Raw genomic sequence first — 22,208 nt, forward strand, 5'->3', positions numbered from 1 at the left:
TATTGTTTGGAATAGTTTCAGTGGCCATCTTGCCAGCCACCCCCAATCTCTGAATAGTTTCTATAGCATTGAGATTGCGTATTACCTTTGAGTCTAGTGGAATTCACAGAACAAGCCAGTTGAGCCTTGACATTTTCTTTTGGGAAGGTTTTTGATTACTGATTCATCTTCTTTCATATTGTAAGATTATTTAGGTTTTCTGTTTATTCATGAGCCAATTTGGGTAAGCTGGTTTTTCCTAAGACTTTGACTTTTTCATCTGAAAAATTTATCACTCTAATACTATACTATTTTTTTTGTTTGTTTTTGAGACAGAGTTTTGCTCTGTTGCCTAGGCTGGAGTGCAGTGATATTATCTTGACCCATTGCAACCTCTGCCTCCCAGGCTCAAGTGATTCTCGTGCCTTAGCCTCCGAGTAGCTGGGATTACAGGCATGTGCCACCATGCCTGGCTAATTTTTTAATTTTTAGTAGAGACAGAGTTTTGCCATGATGGCTAGGCTAGTCACTATATGATTTTTAATAATAAGATCTTAAATATTTTTGTAATATTTGTGGCATTTGCAGTAATATTCCCATCTCATTCCTTGTCTTGCTCATTTTTGTCTTTTTTCTGTTTTTAAGATAATTTATACTCATGGTTTGTACATTTCAATAACTAAGTCAACTTTTTGATCCTCTTTATTATATGTTTATTATTCATTTCATTTATGTTTTTGTCTTTATCATTTTCTTCGCTATACTTTTTTAGGTTTATTTTGTTACTCTTTTTCTAACTTCTTGAGATGGATGCTTAGCTCATGAAATTTTAGTCCTTTTTTCTTCTCTAATGTAAGGTTTTAAGCATATATATTTTCCCCTATGTATTGCTTTTTTAGCTACATGGCCCCAGGTATTGATATGTAGTTTTAAAATTATTGATTAGTTAAAATTATTTTTCTTACTTTTATAATGATTTCTGTCTTGATCCATGGGCAATTCTAGAAGTGTTTCTTCATTTCCAAGTTTGGGAGTGTTTTTTGTTTTTACTGTATTAATTATATTGCAGTAAGTGAATATATTTTCTGTAATTTCAGTTATTTTAAATGCATATTTTATATGTTTTTAGTTATTTAAAATATATTAAGACTTGCTTTATGGATCACAACATGATCACTTTTTGGAAAATGTTACGCGTTTGTAAAGAAATTCTACAATTGTTGAGTCAGTCTTTTATATTTGGTCATTTATTAATCATATTTTCAAATCTTCTATCTCCTTACTGATTTTTTGTCTATTTGTCCTGTCATTTATTGAAAGACGTGTTAAAAATCTTCAGTAATGATAGTTTGTTTATTTCTCCTTGTAGTTCTGTCAATTTTTTGCTCTATATATTTCAAGTCTTTGTTACTAGATGTATTTCAATTTAAACTTGTTATAGATTCCTAAAGATATTAAAACTGTTTTTTCCCCTGTTGTAAGTTGAATTTTCATTGTCAGTAAGGCTTTTGCCTTAAAGTATATTTTCTCTGATGCCAGTCTAGCCTGAAGTAATATTTTTTCTGGTGTACATATCTTCCATTTTAAAAATTTCACTCTTTCTGTAGTCATATTCTTCTGTATTCTTCCAAAGAAATAAAAGAGAAACTTGAAAATATCTAAGGGAACCTAAAGCCTATAAAGAGCACACAGATATGAAAAAGAGACAACTTCTAGAAATTTAAAATATAATAATCAAAATTAATTAGTGGACAAGAATATCAGCAGATTAAACATAGGCATAGAGAGAAATATGAACTGCAAATTAGTTTGAAGAAGTTGTACACAATGCAGCCAGACAGATTATATAGGAAATAGGTTAAGAGGCATAGAAGATAGAAGGAAGAGGTATAAAAAATATACATCAATACGGGGGAGAAGAGAGGATAGAGTGGTTGCAGAGAAAATATTTGAGGGGCGGTAGCTTAGAACTTTCCAGAATTGAGAGAGACTTTAACCTACCGATTCAAGAAGTCCAGTGAATTCCACATAGAATAAAAGGAAATCCATACAAAGATATATCAGGATGTATCTGCAGCATACCCCAAAAGAAAGAGAACCTTAAAGGTAGCCAGAGAGAAGAGTCAAATTACCTGTAAAGGAGGAACCTTTCTTTATTATTGATATTTTTTGCGAGTATTGAATGCTAGGTTAAGCAGTTTTATAAGTTAAAGGATATAAATGTGCAGTTTGGGAGGAACCTAGGTTTTGTCTGAGCCTTTGAAAATATAAACTAAAATTCATTCCATTTGTTTTTGTTTGTCTTTGGCAAACACTCTTTGCCTGAAAAAGTAGATACTGTGCTTTGAGTTAGAGCTCTTCATCAATTTTTTTTTTGGCCTGGGAATTTCTTACTTTCTTGGCAGCAAATTGAAGCAGTTAAGATTTTTTATAAGTAATATTTTATTTAGATTTTTTTGTCATCTTCAGTAGGAGGGTTAATCCGGATGTCTAGCTGCTATAGTACCAGAAATTGCAGTTGCTTTATTTTCTTTTAATTGAATTAAATCTGACCCTGAGGGCTGACTGGTTATTTACTGGGACTCCCTCCCAATCCAGTGTCACACTACAATTTGGGAAAGGGCAATGGGCATGGAGGAAGAGCTTTTAAACTCCCTTTCCTTGTGTTTCTACTGACATTCAGTTGATAAAGACAATGGCAGTCCTGCATCTTGAGGGTGGGTGGGGTTGGGGAATGGATGCTCTCATAGAGAAATTCTCATTCTTTCTTATCAGCTCTCTCTCTCTCTTTTCAGAAGAAATCCCTCAGTTGTCAAAATCTCTCTCTTTAGGCATTTGGTATATTTTCTTCAAGGGGTTTAGGCTTTTGCAAAAGCAGTTTCTACAAAAACATTAAGTTAACAAAAATCAGAGGAGTGAGGAAATACTACTTAAGGCCAAGGTAATTGCTTAGAATAGGAGGGAGGGGAAAGATGGGTCAAATTAGCCTGCCAATCCAAGAGGCACAGTGTTATAGCTCTAATAGTGACATTTTAAATAAATTACAGTAGGCTTCCAGAGAAGGATAATATTTGAACCAGGCCAAGGACATCTAACTCAAATGTCTAGCAGTCAGGCATGAAATACAAATTAATAAAATAAGTTAGCATAAGACAAAGTGATGAGAATTATGGACTAACTTGAGAGTATATATCCCATGTAAAGATAATGAAATTCAAATTTAAAAATAACTACTATTACACTCTCTAGGTCAATGAAAATCACTAAATCTCGTACTGTATTCAGTATGTGGGCTAACAGTTTATAATCTTTGAAGCAGTCTCCAGTTAAGTGTAGAGAAGAAATATTTTCCTTCTATCCTTCAGGTTTGTGGCTGAGGCTCTGTAACAAAAGACAGATTAACAAGATAAAAGCACACAAGTTTATTTGGTGTAAGTTTTATGTGACATGGGAACCCTCATAAGAAAATAAAAGCCTGAAAAAGTGATTAAATCTGGATGTTTTTACGCTAGGTTTGATGAAGAGTGGAAAGTCATGGAAAATGAAATAGAGGACAGAAGAGTGGCTATGAGCTAAGTATAGCTAAGGGTAGCATGGCCTGTTTGTTTTGATTCCTCTCAGCATCCCTCCATCTTCGGAGATAAGGATACTCTTTTTTTTTTCATAGGAAGAGCACCTCTCATATGAGGATATCAAGACCTGCTTCAGGGGAGACAAGGGAGATCACAGAGTTCTTCTTGCACCTGATATTTCTTAGATTCCTTCAGCTTAAATATCCAATTCTGTCACAATGTTATATTTCGGGGTAGCATATCCTTAAGCCTGTTATTCCAAAGAACAATAAATATTTATGTGTAGTGTTATGGATAATTCAGAAGAAATTGACATTTGACTATTAGGTTTCCTAAGGATTTTTACTTGCTTGGAAAAGGGAGTCTTAGTTTTATATACTTACTTTTGTGTATAGTTTTTTGTTTGTTTGTTGTTTCAGTGTCAATTAGGAAGTAATGATAGTAAGAAAAAATTGAATTTTTCCTCTTTGTCACCAGATTTTTTTTTTTTTTTCAAAGGAAAAGTATGTCTTTTCTTTCTTTTTCTGGTCTCTTCCTTTGCTGTTTTTGTTGGGTAAAAAACATCTCTTCAGGGGGTAGCCCTACACATTCTCTTATACTCTTTGTATTTATATGCTTTAATGAAAATTACTGTGTATATATATCTGTACTATATAACCTGTTTATCATTTTTAAAACTGTGTGTCAGTTGTGAAATAAATGTAATAGGTCTTGAATAGTATTTAAAAAATGAAATGGCATAACTTGAAATTTGTTAGAAGATATTAGAGTGTATCACCTATAATAAGGGTGAGTATTGCTTTATAAAACTTGTATTTTTGTTTGTGTGTGTGCTCACAATATAGAAGTATTTCTTTTTTTTTCTTTTTTTTATTATATTTTAAGTTCTCGGGTACGTGTGCACAAGGTGCAGGTTTGTTACATATGTATACATGTGCCATGTTGGTGTGCTGCACCCATTAACTTGTCATTTACATTAGGTATATCTCCTAATGCTATCCCTCTCCCCCTCCCCCACTGGAGAGGATGTGGAGAAATAGGAACACTTTTGCACTGTTGGTGGGACTGTAAACTAGTTCAACGACTGTGGAAGACAGTGTAGCGATTCTTCAAGGATCTAGAACTAGAAATACCATTTGACCCAGCCATGCCATTACTGGGTGTATACCCAAAGGATTATAAATCGTGCTGCTATAAAGACACATGCACACGTATGTTTATTGTGGCACTATTCACAATAGCAAAGACTTGGAACCAACCCAAATGTCCATCAAAGAAGTATTTCTTACTATGCATTATGATCACTGGGGTTTGAAAGCTGGATGAAATATTAAAATAATACCAGATTCCTGCCTTAATGAATTTAAAATCTGCTTTATTTAAATCCTACTTTATTTCTTAACTTTTCAGAAAGAAAAGTGATCTTAAAAGATGTAATTGATGTTTTCACTAATTCACCTAAACCATCCACACCATTCAACAGTAAGTATAGTAAAATAATAAAAATTGAAAACCAGTTTCTTAGGTCATTTTACGGTATCCTATATTTTCTAAAATATAGTTTGTTTCTCTCTGTATTTTCAACACTTTCCTAAGTTTGCTTTGCTTTATTTGAAATGTTGTAATCTGCTTTCTTATTCCTTATCATATTCAATTTATGCTTTTGTATAATGAATTATTTAGAATTACATACCTAGAATATGCTTCCTTAAAGCAAATAATTTGTCTCAGTATTATGCTTTATTGTAAAAGTATGCATCCTTCCCATTACTCTAGTACAGTTTTCTCGCACCTTTATTAATAGCCACATGCTTATTTTCCTCACCTATAGTGAAACATGTTAATTAAGGAAAGTACAAGAAAGATCTAGTGTTCTTAAAATTAGTTGGTAGACTGGTAAGAGATAAACACTCTCTGATGTTAAGATAGTATATGACTGTTTTTCAGTCTGTAGCAAATTTATATTTTTAGTGTTTTCCTTTCCCCAACTATTTGGCTTCTTGGCCTCATTCTAAGAGCTACCTCCTGCCTACCTGTTCTTGAAAAGCTTTGCAGTCTGTGAAAGACCAGAGCATGTAGCAGAAACACCTTTCAGGGATAACAGTTACTGAAAAAAATGGACTTTACAAAATAAATTGCAGAAACTCAACTTTTACCTGGCTAGGGGTATGTTGAACATTTTTTATTATTTAACTGACTTCTAAAAACAAAGCCCATAGGTATGTTTTAAAAGCCCTTTAACTCAGAATGTCTTCTACGGTAGGCTGTGGATGTTATATCTTAAAAGGGGCTTTGCCCCAACTTCTTTATCTGTTTTCTATTCTTCCTGTATTTACAGATTTATTTAGAGAGATTAAAACTCTTGATAGTATCAGAAATGATACAATGCCTGTAAATGAACTGAGCTCCAAACTTTTGAGTGCCGGAATTCCAGTAAGCAACAAGACGTTCCAAGAGATCTTGAGACAAGCATCTGTTGATGGTGAATCCTTTTTGAAAGAGCAATCTATTTTGAGCTTAACGAAGTCCTAGTTTTAGTTTTACTATGTGCTTGGGATAGCTGTTGTGTATATGTATATTTTATTTTATTTTTTGATCCGTGAAAGTGTTTATTTTATTCGTTTTTTTATTTTGAGATAGGGTCTCGCTGTCTCCCAGGCTAGAGTGCAGTGGCATGATAATGGCTCACTGCAGCCTTGGCTTCCTGGGCTCAAGCCATCCTGCCTTAGCTCACCAAGTAGCCGCCACACCTGGCTAATGTGTATTTTTTGCAGAGACAGAGTTTCGCCATGTTGCCCAGGCTGGTCTGAACTTAAGCTATCCACCCACCTTAGTCTCCCAAAGTGATGGGATTGCAGGTGTGAGTCACCACGCTCAGTCCAAAAGTGTTTAGTTTTTAATTGGCAAGTGAAAAATACATATTTATGGTATACAATGTAATGTTTTGAAATCTGTGTACACTGTGGATGATTAAATCAAGCTAATTAACGTATCTATCACCTTAAATCCTTATAATTTTTTGTGATAGCATTTGAAATGTAGTCTTTTATCTGTTTTCAAGTATACAATACATTATGAACCATAGTCACCTTGCACTAAAATAGGTCTCCAGAACTTACTCCTCTTATCTAACTGAAATTTTGTTTCTCTTAACCAATATCTCCCCTCAAATTCTGCAGTCCCTGGTAATCACCATTGTCTTCTCTGCTCCCATTACTTCAACTTTTTTAGATTCCACATATAAGTGAGATCATGCAGTATTTGTCTTTCTGTGCCTGCTTTGTTTCACCCAGCATAATGTCCTCCAGGTTCATCTATGTTGTTGCAAATGACAGGATTTCCTTCATTTTTAAAAGGCTGAATAGTATTCTATTGTGCATATATATTTATAACATATAGATAGATGTCATATTTTTAAAAATCTATTCATCTGTTGATGAATGGGCACTTAAGTTGATTCTTTGTCTTGGCTATTGTGAGTAGTGAGCTGCAATGAACATGGCAGTGCAGATATCTCTTTGACATGCTGATTTCACTTCCTTTGGATATATACTTGGAAGTGAAATTTCTGGATCACATGGGAGTTCTATTTTTAATTTTTTAAGGAACTTCCATACTGTTTTTCATAATGGTGGTACTAATTTGCATTCCCAGCATAACTGTACAAGAGTTCCCTTTTCACCACTTCCTTGCCTACACTTGTTAAATTTTGTCCTTTTGATAAAAGCCATTCTTACATGTGAGAGGTAAACTGGGTCTTAGAAATATAATGAAAACATAGGCACATGGAGAGCTAATTAAAATTCATAGGTTTTTCTACTGGAAATATTTTTAAGAGCCATCCTCCATTTAGCATCAAATCTATAAAATATATGCATCAAAATTTAATTATTTAAGCCAAGTAAATTCCTTTAGTTAGAATTTCTTGTTTTGATAAAATTGATTGTGGGTAAAACTATTTTAAATTAATTGACTTTTATCCTGCTAATTTCTAGAAATTACAAAAATTTCCCATCCCTACCCTTTGTCATGGTTATTTAATGGTTATTAGGATTGACACTTTGCCATTTCATAACCCTTGTACCTTACTTTTTAGAAAATAATAATGTAAGTCTCAAGAAAATTTTGGAGAATTTGAACACAAGTAAGCCAACTTCTGTATTTGAAGGTGGGTAAATCAATATTTTATTTAGATATTTAGATAGTTTTCATTGCCTCTTGTTATTTTTAAAACAGCTTTATGATATATAATTGATGTAAAACTGTATAATTTTATATTTAAAAGGACATATTTTGATTAAGTGTAGACATATGCACACACCTATGCAACCATCATCACAATCAAGATAATAAACATATCCCTTACCCCTAAAACTTTCTCATACCCTTTATAATCTCTCTTGCCATTCTCCACCTTTCCCACATTCCCAGGCAACCACTGATATGCTTTCTTTCACTAGAAATTTGTTTTTGCATTTCCAATATTGTTTTGTAAATGAATGTGCTCTTTTTTGCTGGCTTCTTTCACTCAGCATAATTATTTTGAAATGTATCCATGGTATAGTGTGCATCAGTAGTTCATTATTTTTATTGCAGAATAGTATTCCACTTTATAGATATGCCACAGTTTATTTTCCTGCTGATATAGGTAAATTAGGTTGTTTCCAGGTTTTACCTATGACAAACACAGCTTCTGTAAACATTCACGTACAAATTGTTGTTATGAACATAAGCTTTCATTTCTTTGGGCAATTACCAAGGGATATACTAACTGAATTTGGTAGATGCATGTTTTACTTTTTAAGAGTATGCCGAGCTGTTTTCTAAACTGGTTTTACCATTTTGCATTCCCAAGAGCAGTGTATGAGAGTTTCAGTTCCTCCAAACTCTTGCCAATACTTGGTATATTCAGTCTTTCAAATTTTAACCATTCTATGAAGTATATAGTAGTATCTCATTGTGGTTCTACTTTGCATTTTCTCAATGACTAATGATGTTGAGCATTTTCTCATATACTTATTTGTCATGTGTATATTCTTTGGTGAGGTGTCTGTTATAACTTTGCTCATCTTTTTAAGTTGGCTTGTTTGTTTTCATATATATATATATACATATATACTTATAAATATATATACACACATATATTTTTTTAGAGATGGGGTCGGTCTCTGTTGCCTGTTTTCATATTTCTTCATGTATTCTGGATACAAGTCTTTTACCAGATACACGCTTAGCAAATATTTTCTTCTAATCTTTTGTCTCTTCATTTTCTTTTCTTTTCTTTTTTTTTTTTTTTTTTTGAAACGGAGTCTTGTTCTGTCACCCAGGCTGGAGTGCAGTGGCCGGATCTCGGCTCACTGCAAGCTCTGCCTCCCGGTTCACGCCATTCTCCTGCCTCAGCCTTCCGAGTAGCTGGGACTACAGGCGCCCGCCACCTGGCCCGGCTAGTTTTTTGTATTTTTTAGTACAGACGGGGTTTCACCGTGTTAGCCAAGCTGGTCTTGATCTCCTGACCTCGTGATCCGCCCGTCTCGGCCTCCCAAAGTGCTGGGATTACAGGCTTGAGCCACCACGCCCAGCCGTCTCTTCATTTTCTTAAGTGCCTTTAAAAGAGGGTTAATTTTAATTTTGATGAAGTCTAGTTAACCAATTTTTTTCTTTTATGGACCATGCTTTTGGTGTCATGTGTAAGATATCTTGTTCTTACCCAAGTTTGCAAGTTTTTAAAAATCATATGTTTTATTGTAAAAGTTTTATAGTTTTTGGTTTTACATTTTTGATGTATAATTCAAGTTAATTTTTGTATGTGGAGTAAAGTATGGAGTTTTTTTAACATGTGGTTATGTAATTGTTCTATTGTTGAGAACACTATACTTTCTCCTCTGAATTGCCTTTGTACTTTTACAGAATATTACGTGTATAGAATATTATATATAAGTGGAATGTTTATATATGTAGAATGTTTCATAAATGTGTATTTATGGGTTCTCTATTCTGTTCCATTTTTTTTGTCTATCTTTACACTAATATTATACTGTCTTGATTATTGTAGTTTCATAACAAACATTGAAATCAATCAGATAATGTCAGCCCTTCAACTTTGTTCTACCTTTTAAATGTTGTTTTGGGGCTGGGCATGGTGGTTCACGCCTATAATCCCAGCACTTTGGGAGGCTGAGGCAGGCGGATCACGAGGTCAGGAGATGGAGACCATCCTGGCCGACATGGTGAAACCCTGTCTCTACTACAAGTACAAAAATTAGCTGGACGTGGTGGCACATGCCTGTAATTCCAGTTACTTGGGAGGCTGAGGCAGAATTGCTTGAACCAGGGTGTCAGAGGTTGCAGTAAGCCAAGATGGTGCCACCCCAGCCTGGCGACAAAGCGAGACTCTGCCTCAAAAAAAAAAAGTTGTTTTGGCTATTTAGGTCTTTTACAGTGTCATATAAATTTTATATTCAATTTGTAAATTTCTGCAAGCCTGCTAGGGTTTATTGGAAAAATCAGTAGGCTCATGAATTAGGATTTTTAAAAAACTTGACAGCTTAGTTCTTTGCATTGATCCTGTTAAATTTATTCATTACTTAGAAGTAGCAGGGTATAATTTATTATTCATAAATGAAAAGTTAAAAAATTCTACCATGTTTGTTTTCTTTTAAAGACTTTGGTTGTAGAGATTGGCACAAATTATTTAAAAGGGTTGTATAGGTCATAAAAATTCATTACATTAAACCAACCTTATCCTAGAGATATGAGTCATCAAATTAATTTTGGTTTGAGCTGGAAAGTATTTTTCAGTTCATTGTTATATTCTGACATTAATAAAATAGTCAAACTTAACTATATTTGTTTTTATAAAGCACAAATGTATTATTTTTAATAGACATTTTGGAATATAGTTGTTTGAGTTTCACAAGTAATCCAGTGTTCCACTTTAGAAAGTATATATGTAGTCTTCAGAAATTTTTAGTAATACTTCACTGCAACAATTTAGAAGCAGTCATGGTAGGTAAATGTTGTGCTTTTAAATTTTACCTTTTTCTTTCTGTATTGTACACTGCCTTTTGAATTAATATCATAATTTAACTGTGCATATGTTTTTAGGGAAAATATTCTAGTTTTATTAGGTAGTTATAATCCTTAAATTCACTGATAGTTTTAAGACAACAGTATAACTATAAATGAAAGCAGTTTAATTCATTTTAAACCATTATTAACCTTTGCTATTCTAAAAGATGAACAAATGTTGCTAACAAAGAGTTGTTGTTCTTGTTAACAAAGAATAATTATCTCCACATACATTTCAGTTGTAATCCTTTTTGATCAACATAAGGACCATTTTATATAGTTTTGATGCAAATGTGGAATGTTATGAGCGACCCAACAGAAGATTGGCCAAATAATAAAGATTAGATATGATATATATTTAAAGGCATTTCCTATGAGTAAAGGGCAGAGATGTGTGAATAAAGGGTATATAGCAATATAAGAGATAAAATTATATAGAAGATAATGGTATATATAGTAGATAAAGATATCAATGTATATAACAATATAGAAGATACGACTAAGTAATAGAACCAGGAAGGCAGAGAGAGGGTGATTAGCTGCGAGGGAAAAATATACAGAGGCCAAGATACCAGTTTATAAAAGTAGAAGTAGATTTACTACCCAAAGAAGTCTGTTGTTGAAGGACTTTTCCTTTCCTTTTCTCTCTTTATTTCAGTTAGGAATGAGAAAGTGACCTGGTGTGTCAGGACTCTTTGGGATGACTGGGAGGACTAGAGTAGTCTTAAACTTAATTTGTGGCATCAGTCTAAAACATTCTAAAAGGGCTTAGGTTTACTGAAGAATTACATGTGGAGATGGAGAGAACTATCTGGCTTGTTGGAAAAAATTAACTTACCTAATAAGTTAATTCTGTAACTTTTTGTGCACTTATACTCTGCCTCTTTTAAATTTAAAAAAGTTTTATAAACTAGAGATTTATGTTATGAACAGTAATCTTGAGTGTATGATGATTTGTATAACTAATATTTATTTGTTTTTAAATTTCAGCATTTATTTTAGATATAGGCAGTACATTTGCAGGTTTGTTACATGGGAATATTGTGTGATGCGGAGGTTTGAGGTATGGATCCTGTCACCCATGTAGTGAACAGAGTACCAGATAGGTAGTTTTTAACCCATCTACCCCCACCGCCTAGTAGTCTGCAATGTCTGTTGTTCCCATATTTATATCCATGTGTGCTTAATGTTTAGGTCTCACTTATATGTGAGAATGTGTGGTATTTGGTTTTCTATTCCTGTGTCAATTTGCTTAGGATTATGGCCTCCAGTTCCATCCATGTTGCTGTAAAGGATATGATTTCATTCTTTTTTATGGCTGCATAGTGTCCTATGGTATATATGTACCATGTTTTCTTAATCACTTCAGCATGGATGGGCACCCAGGTTGATTCCATGTCTTTGCTATTGTGAATAGGTCAGTGATGACTATAGGAGTGCATGTGTCTTTTGGTAGACTTTTTTTTCTTTGGGTATATACCCAGTAATGGGATTGCTGGGTCGAATGGTAGCTCTGTTTTTGGGGGAATTTTGTTTCTTTGTTTGTTTTTGAGATGGAGTCCCCCTCTTGTCACCCAGGCTGGAGTGCAATGCCATGATCTCAGCTCACTGCAACCTCTGCCTCCCAGGTTCAAGCGATTCTCCTGCCTCAGCCTCCTGAGTAGCTGGGATTACAGGCGTGCACCACCACGCCCGGCTAATTTTTGTGTTTTGAGTAGAGACAGGGTTTCACCATGTTGGCCAGGCTGGTTTCAAACTCCTGACCTCAGGTAATCCACCTGCCTCGGCCTCCCAGAGTGGTGGCATTGTAACAGGCTTGAGCCACTGTGCTTTAAGTTCTTTGAGAAATCTTCAGACTGCGTTCCACAGTTGCTGGACTAATTTACATTCCCACCAAAGTTGTATAAACATTTCCTTTTCTCTGCAGCCTCGCTAGCATCTGTTGTTTTTTTGACTTTTTATAATAGCCATTCTGACTGGTGTGAGATGGTATCTCATTGTGGTTTTGATTTGCATTTATCTGATGATAAGTGATGCTGAGCAGTTTTTCATATGTTTGTTGACCACTTGTATGTCTCCTTTTGAGAAGTGTCTGTTCATATTCTTTGCCTATTTTTTAATGAGCCTTTTTTTTTTCTTGTTGGTTTCAGTTCCTTATAGATTTGGAATATTAGGCCTTTGTTGGATGCATAATTTGTGACGATTTTCTTCCATTCTGTGGGTTATCTGTTTGCTCTCAATAGTTTCCTTTGCTGTTCAGCAGGTCTTTAGTTTCATTAGGTCCCACTTGTCTATTTTTGTTTTTGTTGCAATTGCTTTTGAAGTCTCAGCCAAAAATTCTTTGCCAAGGCCTATGTCCAGAATGGTGTTACCTAGGTTATCTTCCAGGGTTTTTATAGTATGAGGTCTTACATTTAAATCTTTGATCTGTTTTATTTTTTGTATATTGTTAAAGGTAGGAGTCCAGATTCAATCTTCTGCATATGGCTTGCTATTATCCCAGCACCATTTATTGAACAGGGAGTCCTTTTCCCATTGCTTGTTTTTGTTGGCCTTGTTGAATACCAGACGGTTATAGGCATGCAACTTTATTTCTGAGTTTTCTGTTCTGTTCCAATGGTCTATGTATCTATCTATTACTGGTACCAAGATGTCTTGGTTACTGTGGCTTTGTAGTATAGTTTGAAGTCAGTCAATGTGATGCCTCCAGCTTTGTCCTTCTTGCTTAGTATTGCTTTGGCTATTTGGGCTCTTTCTTGGTTCGATATGAATTTTAGCATAGTTTATTTCTAGTTCTATGAAGAACAATATTGGTAGTTTGATAGGAATAATGCTGAATCTGTAAATTTCTTTGAGCAGTATGGCCATTTTTACACTATTGATTCTTCCAATCCGTAAGCATGGAATGTTTTTCCATATGTTTGTGTACTCTCTTAGCAGTGTTTCATAGTTCTCTTGTGGAGATCTTTCACCTCCTTGGTTAGCTGTATTTCCTAGTATTTTACTTTCTTTCTGGCGGTTGTAAGTGGAATTGTGTTCTTGATTTTAATCTCAGTATGGATATTGTTGGTTCATAGAAATGCTACTGATGTTTGTACATTGATTTTGTATTCTGAAACTTTAGTAAAGTCATTTATCAGTTCTAGGATCCTTTTGGGAGTGTGGATATTCTAGAGATAGAAGCATATTGTCAGCAGAGAGATAGTTTGACTTCTTCATTTCTTATTTGGATGACTTTTATTTCTTTCTCTTGCCTAATTGCTCTGTCTAGGACTTCCAGTACTTTGTTGAATAGGAGCAATGAGAGTGGACATCTCTGCCTTGTTCCAGTTTACAAGGAGAATGGTCTGAGCTTTTGTACATTCAATATGATCTTGGCTGAGGGTTGTCATAGACAGTTCTTATTATTTTAAGATATATTCCTTGGATGCCTAGTCTGCTTAGGGTTTTCCTTTCTTTTTATCATAAAGGGATGTAGGATTTTATCAAAAGCTTTTTCTATATATATTGAGTTGATCATATGGCTTTTGGCTTTTATTTCTGTTTATGTGGTGAATCACAATTTTTGATTGTGAACCACCTTGTATCCCAAGAATAAAACCTACTTGATCATGGTGTATTAACTTTTTGATATACTGCTAGATTTGGTTTACTGATATTTTATTAAGGAATTTTGTTTCTGTGTTCATCAGGAATATTGTCCTGAAATTTTCTTTTTTCATTGTGTTTCTGCCAGATTTGGGGATCAGTCTAATGCTGCCTTCATAGAATGAGTTAGGGAGGAATCCTCCTCCATTTTTTTTGGAATAGTTTCAGTAGGGTCCTCCTCCTCCATTTTTTGGAATAGTTTTAGTAGGATTGGTATCAGTTCTTCTTTATATGTCTGGTAGAATTTGTCTATGAATCCATCTGGTCCAGAGCTTTTTTGTTGTTGTTGTTGGTAGGTTCTTTATTACTGATTCAATTTCAAAAGTTGATATTAATCTATTCAGGTTTCTAATCTCTTTCTAATTCCATCTTGGGAGATTGTGTTCTTCCAGGAATCTATCCATTTCTTCTAAGTTTTCCTTTTGTGGGCATAGAATTGTTCACAGTAGTCTCTGAGGATCTTTTGTATTTCTGTGGGATCAGTTGTAATATCACCTTTATCGCTTCTGATTGTGCTCATTTGGATCTTCTCTTTTTCTTTGTTAATCTAGCTAACAGTCTATCAATCTTATTTTTTTTGAAGAACCAACTCTTGGTTTCATCGATGTTTTGTATGGATTTTTACATCTCTATTTCATTAAGTTCTCTAATTTGAGTTATTTTGTTTTTTTCTGCTAGCTTTAGGATTATTTTTCTAGTTCCTTTAGGTGCAAAGTTGGGTGATTAATTTGAGATCTTTCTAACTTCTTGATGAAGGTATTTAGAGCTATAAACTTTCCTTTTAACACTGCTTTGGCTGCATCCCAGAGATTTTGATAAGTTGTGTCCCCGTTTTTGTTATTTTCCAAGAAGTTTTTGATTTCTGCCTTAATTTCACTGTTCATCCAGGAGTTATTTGGGAGTAAGTTTGTGTATAACTCCTTTTTAAAGTACTTGAAGCATGGCTATATTCCTAAAAAAGAGGAGAAAGCTCATAGTGTCTTAGATAAGAACAAGGAGGAATCCAGAGTGCTTGAGCTTGAAAAAACTTCTAACATTTCTATTGTCTTCACAGAAGAACTCTTACATCTATTTCCTGTAACCTTGAAACTCCTTAGATCACACTTTTTCTATATATTTTATGGCATTTGACTCTTGTAAATAGCTATCTTTTAGTTTAAAAAATAAATACTAGGTTTTAACATTTAGGGTAAAGATTTAGGCACAATATATTCCTAAAACCTTAATACACCCACACTTTTGGGAGGACTTTTAATAGGAGAGTAAAAGTTGTGAGGAAGAAGCAAAAAAATGAATGGGACATCAAAGTATGTAAGTAGAAGAAAATTTAGGACTAAGATTTTTACCCCCTGAAATTTGGGCAGTTCCATACAGGCAGAGATGAGCCCTAAAGTCCCTCTCACTGATATAACATTAAACATATCCCTCAGCGATACAATAATGGTGGTATTTTTATTTTTTAAAAAATGATAATTTTATTTAGTTAAATTTTTAAAAACTCAGTCAACTAAAGTTTTTGATATTAAGACAAAAGTAACTGATCATTTCAGCGAAATGCTTGGAATAAAGGAATTTGGGGCTAGTATTTATTAATTTGGGAATCATAGAGATAATATTATTTGAGAGATATGTTTGGACAGTAGTCTAAAATTTTAGGTACATTGTTGTTCAGAAGTTTAGAAAGTAAAAATATTATTTCCAAAGAGTGTTAAGTAACTTACAGAATCTCCGTTTGCTTTCAGATATAGACACTGCCCTCAGTACTGTCAGCTTGATGAACTGTGACAGAGTTCAAGTTAGTGACTTGAAAAATGCTTTTGAGGACCTCAATATTTCTTTAAAGCCTGAAGAACATCAGATGTTAGTGAAAACACTTGACGCTGATGGTATATATAATCACTATAAGTTTATTTTTCTAATAAAGTGACAGTAGTTTTTAAATTCCCGTTTCTTATTTTCCATTCATTACTCCTTAAAATTGTTTTTCTTTATTCTTTTAATGGAAAAGACATTCTGTAATTTATCTTGATAGAAAATATTTGAATAAGGTTAATAAGATTTTTTTAAAGCCCTTACTTTATAGTCCCATCAAGTATCCTGTGTTGATTCCATCAGGGTATGTTTGTTTTCAGCACTTACTATAGAAATCAGAAAAGGTGCAGTGCAGTAGGTACAGTAGTCCTCCTTTATCTACATGGGATATGCTTTAAGACGTCCACTGGATGCCTGAGACCATGGATAGCACCAAACCCTCTATATACCATATTTTTTCCTATATGTACATACCCATGATAAAGTTTAATTTATAGATTAAGCACAGTAAGAGATTAACAATAAAGGAGAACAATATAACAATATACTAGCGTCACTACTCTTGCACTTTGGAGCCATTATTAAGTAAAATAAGGGTTACTTGAATGCAAGCACTTCAGTACTGCAACAGTTGATCTGATAACCAGGATGACTACTAAGCGACTAACGGGCAGGTAGTGTATACAATGTGGCTACATTAGACAAAGGGATGATTCAGGTCCAGGGCTGGAGAGATTGGTATGGTGGAATGGTGTGGGATTTTATCATACTGCTCAGAAAAGTGTGCAATTTAAAAATTATAAATTGTTTATTTCTTAAATTTTCCATTTAATATTTCAGACTGTGCTTGACTGTGGGTAACTGAAACAGAGGAAAGTAAAACTGCAGATAAGTGGGGACTATTGTAATTCTCTGAGGTTGTGCTAGTGTGAAACGGCTATTAGACAGGAAAAGACTAAATAAGGACATTCCCTCCCTGTACCTGAGATAGTTATGACATGAAGTTGAGTGTAAATCTTCAGCGATTTCAGAGAAAAGAATGTATAATTTTCAAATTTTGGCAGTTATTGTGTGCACTTTTAAAAATTAATTTAAAATCACTCCTGAAACGTATTTTCTTTTTTACATTATTAAATGGATTTGGCATTGCTTAACCAGTTTATTGACTGGGGTCACTGCAGGGCATAACTTCAGAAGCACATTATCTCTGCGTGAACAGTACCCCTTAGTGTTGTATAACCCAGCCTACATAGTTATATGTGACAGACCTGATCATGAGTGCCTGTTATTTGTCAGGAATTATATAATACATAATGGATTCAAAGAAATATAAAATATTCACACTTAGAAAACTTTCAGTCTAGTTAGTGAGACAAAGTATATATATAAAATATGAATAAAAATACAACAAAAAGGTGTGTAACATATAGGAGATGAAAGTTTAGCGAATTGTGCAGTGTTATGTGGAAGTTCTTGAATACTTGCCAGAGAAATAGTGATGATACTGAGTTGAATAAGAGTTTAGAGAAGAGCTGTTTCATTCATTCAAAGTTTATTTAGCACTTATTGCTTGCTAGGAATTAAATATGTAGAGAATTTCTCAAGAGTTTACAGACTACTGAGATAGAAACAATGAGGATACCAATAGTTAAATACTATGATAGAGGTAAACATAGAGTGTTACGGAAACATATACAATATGCATGAACCTAACCCACCCAGAGTTGGATAAGGTAATAAGAAGAGGCTTCCTGGAGAAAATTATGTTGGAGTTGAGTTTTGAAATACAGGCATACCTCATTTTATTGCACTTTGCTTTATTGTACTTTGCAGATATTGTGTTTTTACAAATTGAAGGTTTATAGCAACCCTTTTTCAGCCAAGTCTATTGGCACCATTTTTCCAACAGTATGTGATCACTTCATGTTTCTGTGTCACGTTTTGGTAGTTCTCACAAATTTTAATTATTTATATATCTATTATGATGACTTGTGGTCAATGATATTTGATATTACTGTTGTAATTTTGGGGGGTACCATGAGCTGCACCCATATAAGATGGCAAACTTAGTTGATAAAGTGTGTATTCTGACTGTTACACTGACCAGCCATTTCCCTATTCTCTATCCCTCTCCTTTGGCCTCCCTATTCCTTGAGACACAGCAATATTGAAATCAAGTCAATTAATAACTCTTCAATGGCCTCTTAGTGTTCACATGAAAGGAAGAGTTGCACATTACTGACATATAAAAGCGAGCAATGATTAAGTAAGAAATGATTAAGCTTAGTGAGGAAGGCATGTTGAAAGCTGAGCTAGGCTGAAAATTACACCTCCTGTGCTGAATAGTTAGCCAACTTTTGAAGGCAAAGAAAAAGTTTATGAAGTAAATTAAAAGAGCTAAAAATGACAAGACAGAGAAACAGTCTTATTGCTGATATTGAAAAAGTTTTAGTGGTTTGGCTAGAAGATCAAACCAGCCACAACATTTCTTGAAACCAAAACTTTGGTAAAGTTGAGAGAGGTGAGGAAGCTGCAGACTAAAAGTTTGAAACTAGCAGAGGTTTGTTCATGAGGTTTAGGGAAAAAAGCCATCTCTATAACATAAAAGTGCAAGCTGAAGCAGCAAGTGCTGCTAAAGAAGCTGCAGCAAGTTATCTACAAGACCTAGCTGAGATAATTGATGAAGGTGGCTCCACTAAACAACAAATTTTCAATGGAGATGAAATAGTCTTCTATTGAAAGAAGGTGCCATCTAGGACTTTCATAAATAGAGATGAGAAGGGGTCAAAGCTTCAAAGGCAGGCTGACTGTCTTGTTAGGGGCTAATATCTAGTGACTTAAGTTCAAGTTATTCATTAACTTCATTAACCATTCTGAAAATCCTAGGGCTCTTCAGATACTACTAGCACAGGCGAAATCTACTGTGCTTCTGCTCTATAAATGGAATTACAAAGCCTGGATGACAGCACATTGTTTGCAGCATGATTTACTGAAAATTTTAAGTCCACTGTTGGGACTTACTGCTAGGAAAAGGATTCCTTTCAAAGTATTGCTGCTCATTAACAGTGCATCTAGTCACCCAAGAGCTCTTGATGGAGATGTACAAGGAGACGAATGTTGTTTTCATGCCTGCCAATACAGTATCCATTCTGCAGCCCATGAAACAAGGAGTAATTTTGACTTTCAAGTCTTGTTATTTAAGAAATACATTTGGTAAGGCTATAGCTGCCATAGATAATGATTCCTCTGATGGATCTGGGCAAAGTAAAATAAAAACTTTCTAGAAGGGACCCTTCATTCTAGAGCCATTAAGAACATTTGTGATTCATGGGAGGAAGTCAAAATGTCAACATTAACAGGAATTTGGAAGATGTTGACTCTAACCTTCATGATAACTTTAAGAATTCATTGGAGTAAGTACCTGCATATGTGGTAGAAACAGCAAGAAAACTAGACCTAGAAGTGGATCCTGAAGATGTGACTGAATTGCTGCAATCTCATGATAAAATTTTAAAGGATAAGGAGTTGCTTCTTACTGATGTGCAGAGAAAGTGGTTTCCTTAGATGGAATATACACCTGGTGAAGATGCTGGGAATATTGTTGAAATGACAACAAAGGATTTAGAAGATTGTGTAATCTTGGGAATCATCAACATACAGTTCATAGTTATAAGAGAGTTTAGGAAAAGTTTATAGAGTATATTGAGAAGAGGGCCAAGGGGGCAGTTCCAAGGTGGCTGAATGGGAACAGCTCCAGCCTCCAGCTCACAGCATGAGTGACACAGAAGACGGGTGATTTCTGCATTTCCAACTGAGCTTTGAAGAGAATAGCGGTTCTCCCAGCACAGAGTTTGAGATCTAAGAATGGACAGACTGCCTGCTCAAGTGGGTCCCTGAACCCCAAGTAGCCTAACTGGGAGATACCCCTCATTAGGGGCAGACTGACACCTCACAACTTACACGGCCAGGTACCCCTCTGAGATGAAGCTTCCAGAGGAACGATCAGGAAGCAACATTTGCTGTTCAGCAATATTCTATCTTCTGCAGCCTCCACTGCTGATACCCAGGCAAACAGGGTCTGGAGTGGACCTCGAGCAAACTCCAACAGACCTGCAGCTGAGGATCCTGACTGTTAGAAGGAAAACTAACAAACAGAAAGGACATCCACACCAAAACCCCATCTGTACATCACCATTATCAGAGAAGAGAGCCAAGGAGAGAGAAATGAGGCATGCTGATATTTAAGCAATGATGGAGAAACAGTAGTTTATAAAGGACAGTAAGAAGAAAGAGGCCGGGCATGGTAGCTCACGTCTGTAATCCCAGCACTTTGGGAGGCCGAGGTGAGTGGATCATTTGAGGTCATGAGTTTGAGACCAGCATGGCCAACAAGGTGAAACCCCGTCTCTACCAAAAATACAAAAATTAGCAGGGCATGGTGGCGTGCTCCTGTAATCCCAGCTACTCAGGAGTCTGAGGTGGGAGAATGGCTTGAACTCTGGAGGTGGAGGTTGCAGTGAGCTGAGAACACGTCAGTGCACTCCAGCCTGGGCAACAGAGCGAGACTCCATCTAAAAAAAAAAAAGGAGGAGAAGGAGGAGGAGAAGGAGAAGGAGAAGGAGAAGAAGGAGAAGGAGAAGGAGAAGGAGAAGGAGAAATAACCAGAATGATAGGAAGGAAACCAAGAGAAAGCTGTAGCAACAAAACAAAGGGAAGAAAGAGTTTGAAGAGTTAAAGACTAAAAGTTGAAAGTGCTCATTATTAGGCAATAAATAGTTAACTGGTGAACTTCTGAGAATGATCTTTGTGGAGGTGGAAGCCAGAATAGCACTAGTTTGAGATTGTGAGTGAGGATATGATCAATGGAAACATTTTTTTCCTCCAGAGATTAGGTTGTGAAGGAAAGGAAAGGGATAGAGCAATAGTTAGAAAGAAATGTAGGATCAAGGGAAGGCTTTTACTTATGAGCTAGTTTTGTTATGAATAGGATTTGGATAGGTAGAGAGTAGACAGCATTTTGGGCAAAAGTATACAGGGTAGAAAATCATTAAGATTATTTAAGGGGATAATAAGTGAACCAAGTTAGCTCACTAAGTAAGTCTTTTGTTTCTTGAATCTATTAATATATCTCTGTTCTCTTTTTTCTCTTTACAGAAAAGGGAGACACTTCCCTAAAGAGTGCCATTTTAGCATTGAAAAGCAATAGGCGTTTACAAGATTTTAGAGGTGAGAATAATTAGGAAGTTTTATACACGTTGAGAATATAGAAAATGTTTACCATAATTGTTGAAAGTGACGGGCCACTTCCATAAAAATGTAACTAATGTGCTATAAGATCAGATGAGTGGTACACATTTGGTATTTTAAGAGTTCACATGAAGGTGAGAATCCTATGTTCATTTAAGTCTAGTTTTTAACATTAGTTATTAGTTCATAATTGAAGAAAACAGTACATTTTCTAAAAAGGATGTCAAAAATATCTGCCTTTAAAACGTTTTAATAAGTTTCAAATATCTGATTTGATAATACATTTACACAGATCATAAATTAGGAAGTATGTAAATATCTACAGTTAAAATCTCCCTCTGATCTGGTCTCTAACTATCCAATTCCTACCTCTTTCTCCCAACAACTAACCATTGTAGTTAATTCTCCCAATAACTAACCATTGTAGTTAGTTCATAAACATTTGTTATGTAAGGAGCATTTGGAGATTTTTTTTGGGGGGTGGGTGGAGGGAATGGTCTTTCTCTGTCTTCCAGGCTGGAGTGCAGTGGTGCGATCATAGCTCACTGCAGTGTCAACCTCCTGCCCTCAAGTGATCCTCCTGCCTCAGCCTCCTGAGTAATTGTAACTATAAGTGCGCAGCACCATGCCCAGCACATTTTTTTATTTTTTGAAGAGATGGGGTTTTGCCATGTTGCCCAGGCTGGTCTTGAACTCCTGGGGGTTCAAACAATCTACCAGCCTCAGCCTCCCAAATTGCTGGGATTACAGGTGTGAGCCACTGCACCTGGCCGCATTTGGATATTTTTATGAACATTGAAGTAAATATGAATATGCATTTTTTCCCATATTAATTTTATACAAATACAAGTATAATGTATACATATGTCTGTGTCTTTGATA

At 35.1% G+C, this 22,208-nt stretch overlaps 1 protein-coding gene across 1 annotated transcript in view; it reads left to right on the forward strand.

Moving 5' to 3' along the window:
* The window catches only part of LOC114673157 (EF-hand calcium-binding domain-containing protein 13-like), a 115,895-nt gene that overhangs the window by 34,030 nt on the left and 59,657 nt on the right, over positions 1-22,208 (forward strand). Inside the window, exons 9-12 of the mRNA XM_077971050.1 lie at positions 4,962-5,033; positions 5,890-6,033; positions 7,648-7,719; positions 21,234-21,305. Coding sequence (XP_077827176.1) covers positions 4,962-5,033; positions 5,890-6,033; positions 7,648-7,719; positions 21,234-21,305 — 360 coding nt within the window. The remainder of the gene's footprint in view (positions 1-4,961; positions 5,034-5,889; positions 6,034-7,647; positions 7,720-21,233; positions 21,306-22,208) is intronic.

The sequence above is a fragment of the Macaca mulatta genome, chromosome 16 (genome assembly GCF_049350105.2).
Source record: "Macaca mulatta isolate MMU2019108-1 chromosome 16, T2T-MMU8v2.0, whole genome shotgun sequence".
Classification (NCBI taxonomy): Eukaryota; Metazoa; Chordata; class Mammalia; order Primates; family Cercopithecidae; genus Macaca; species Macaca mulatta.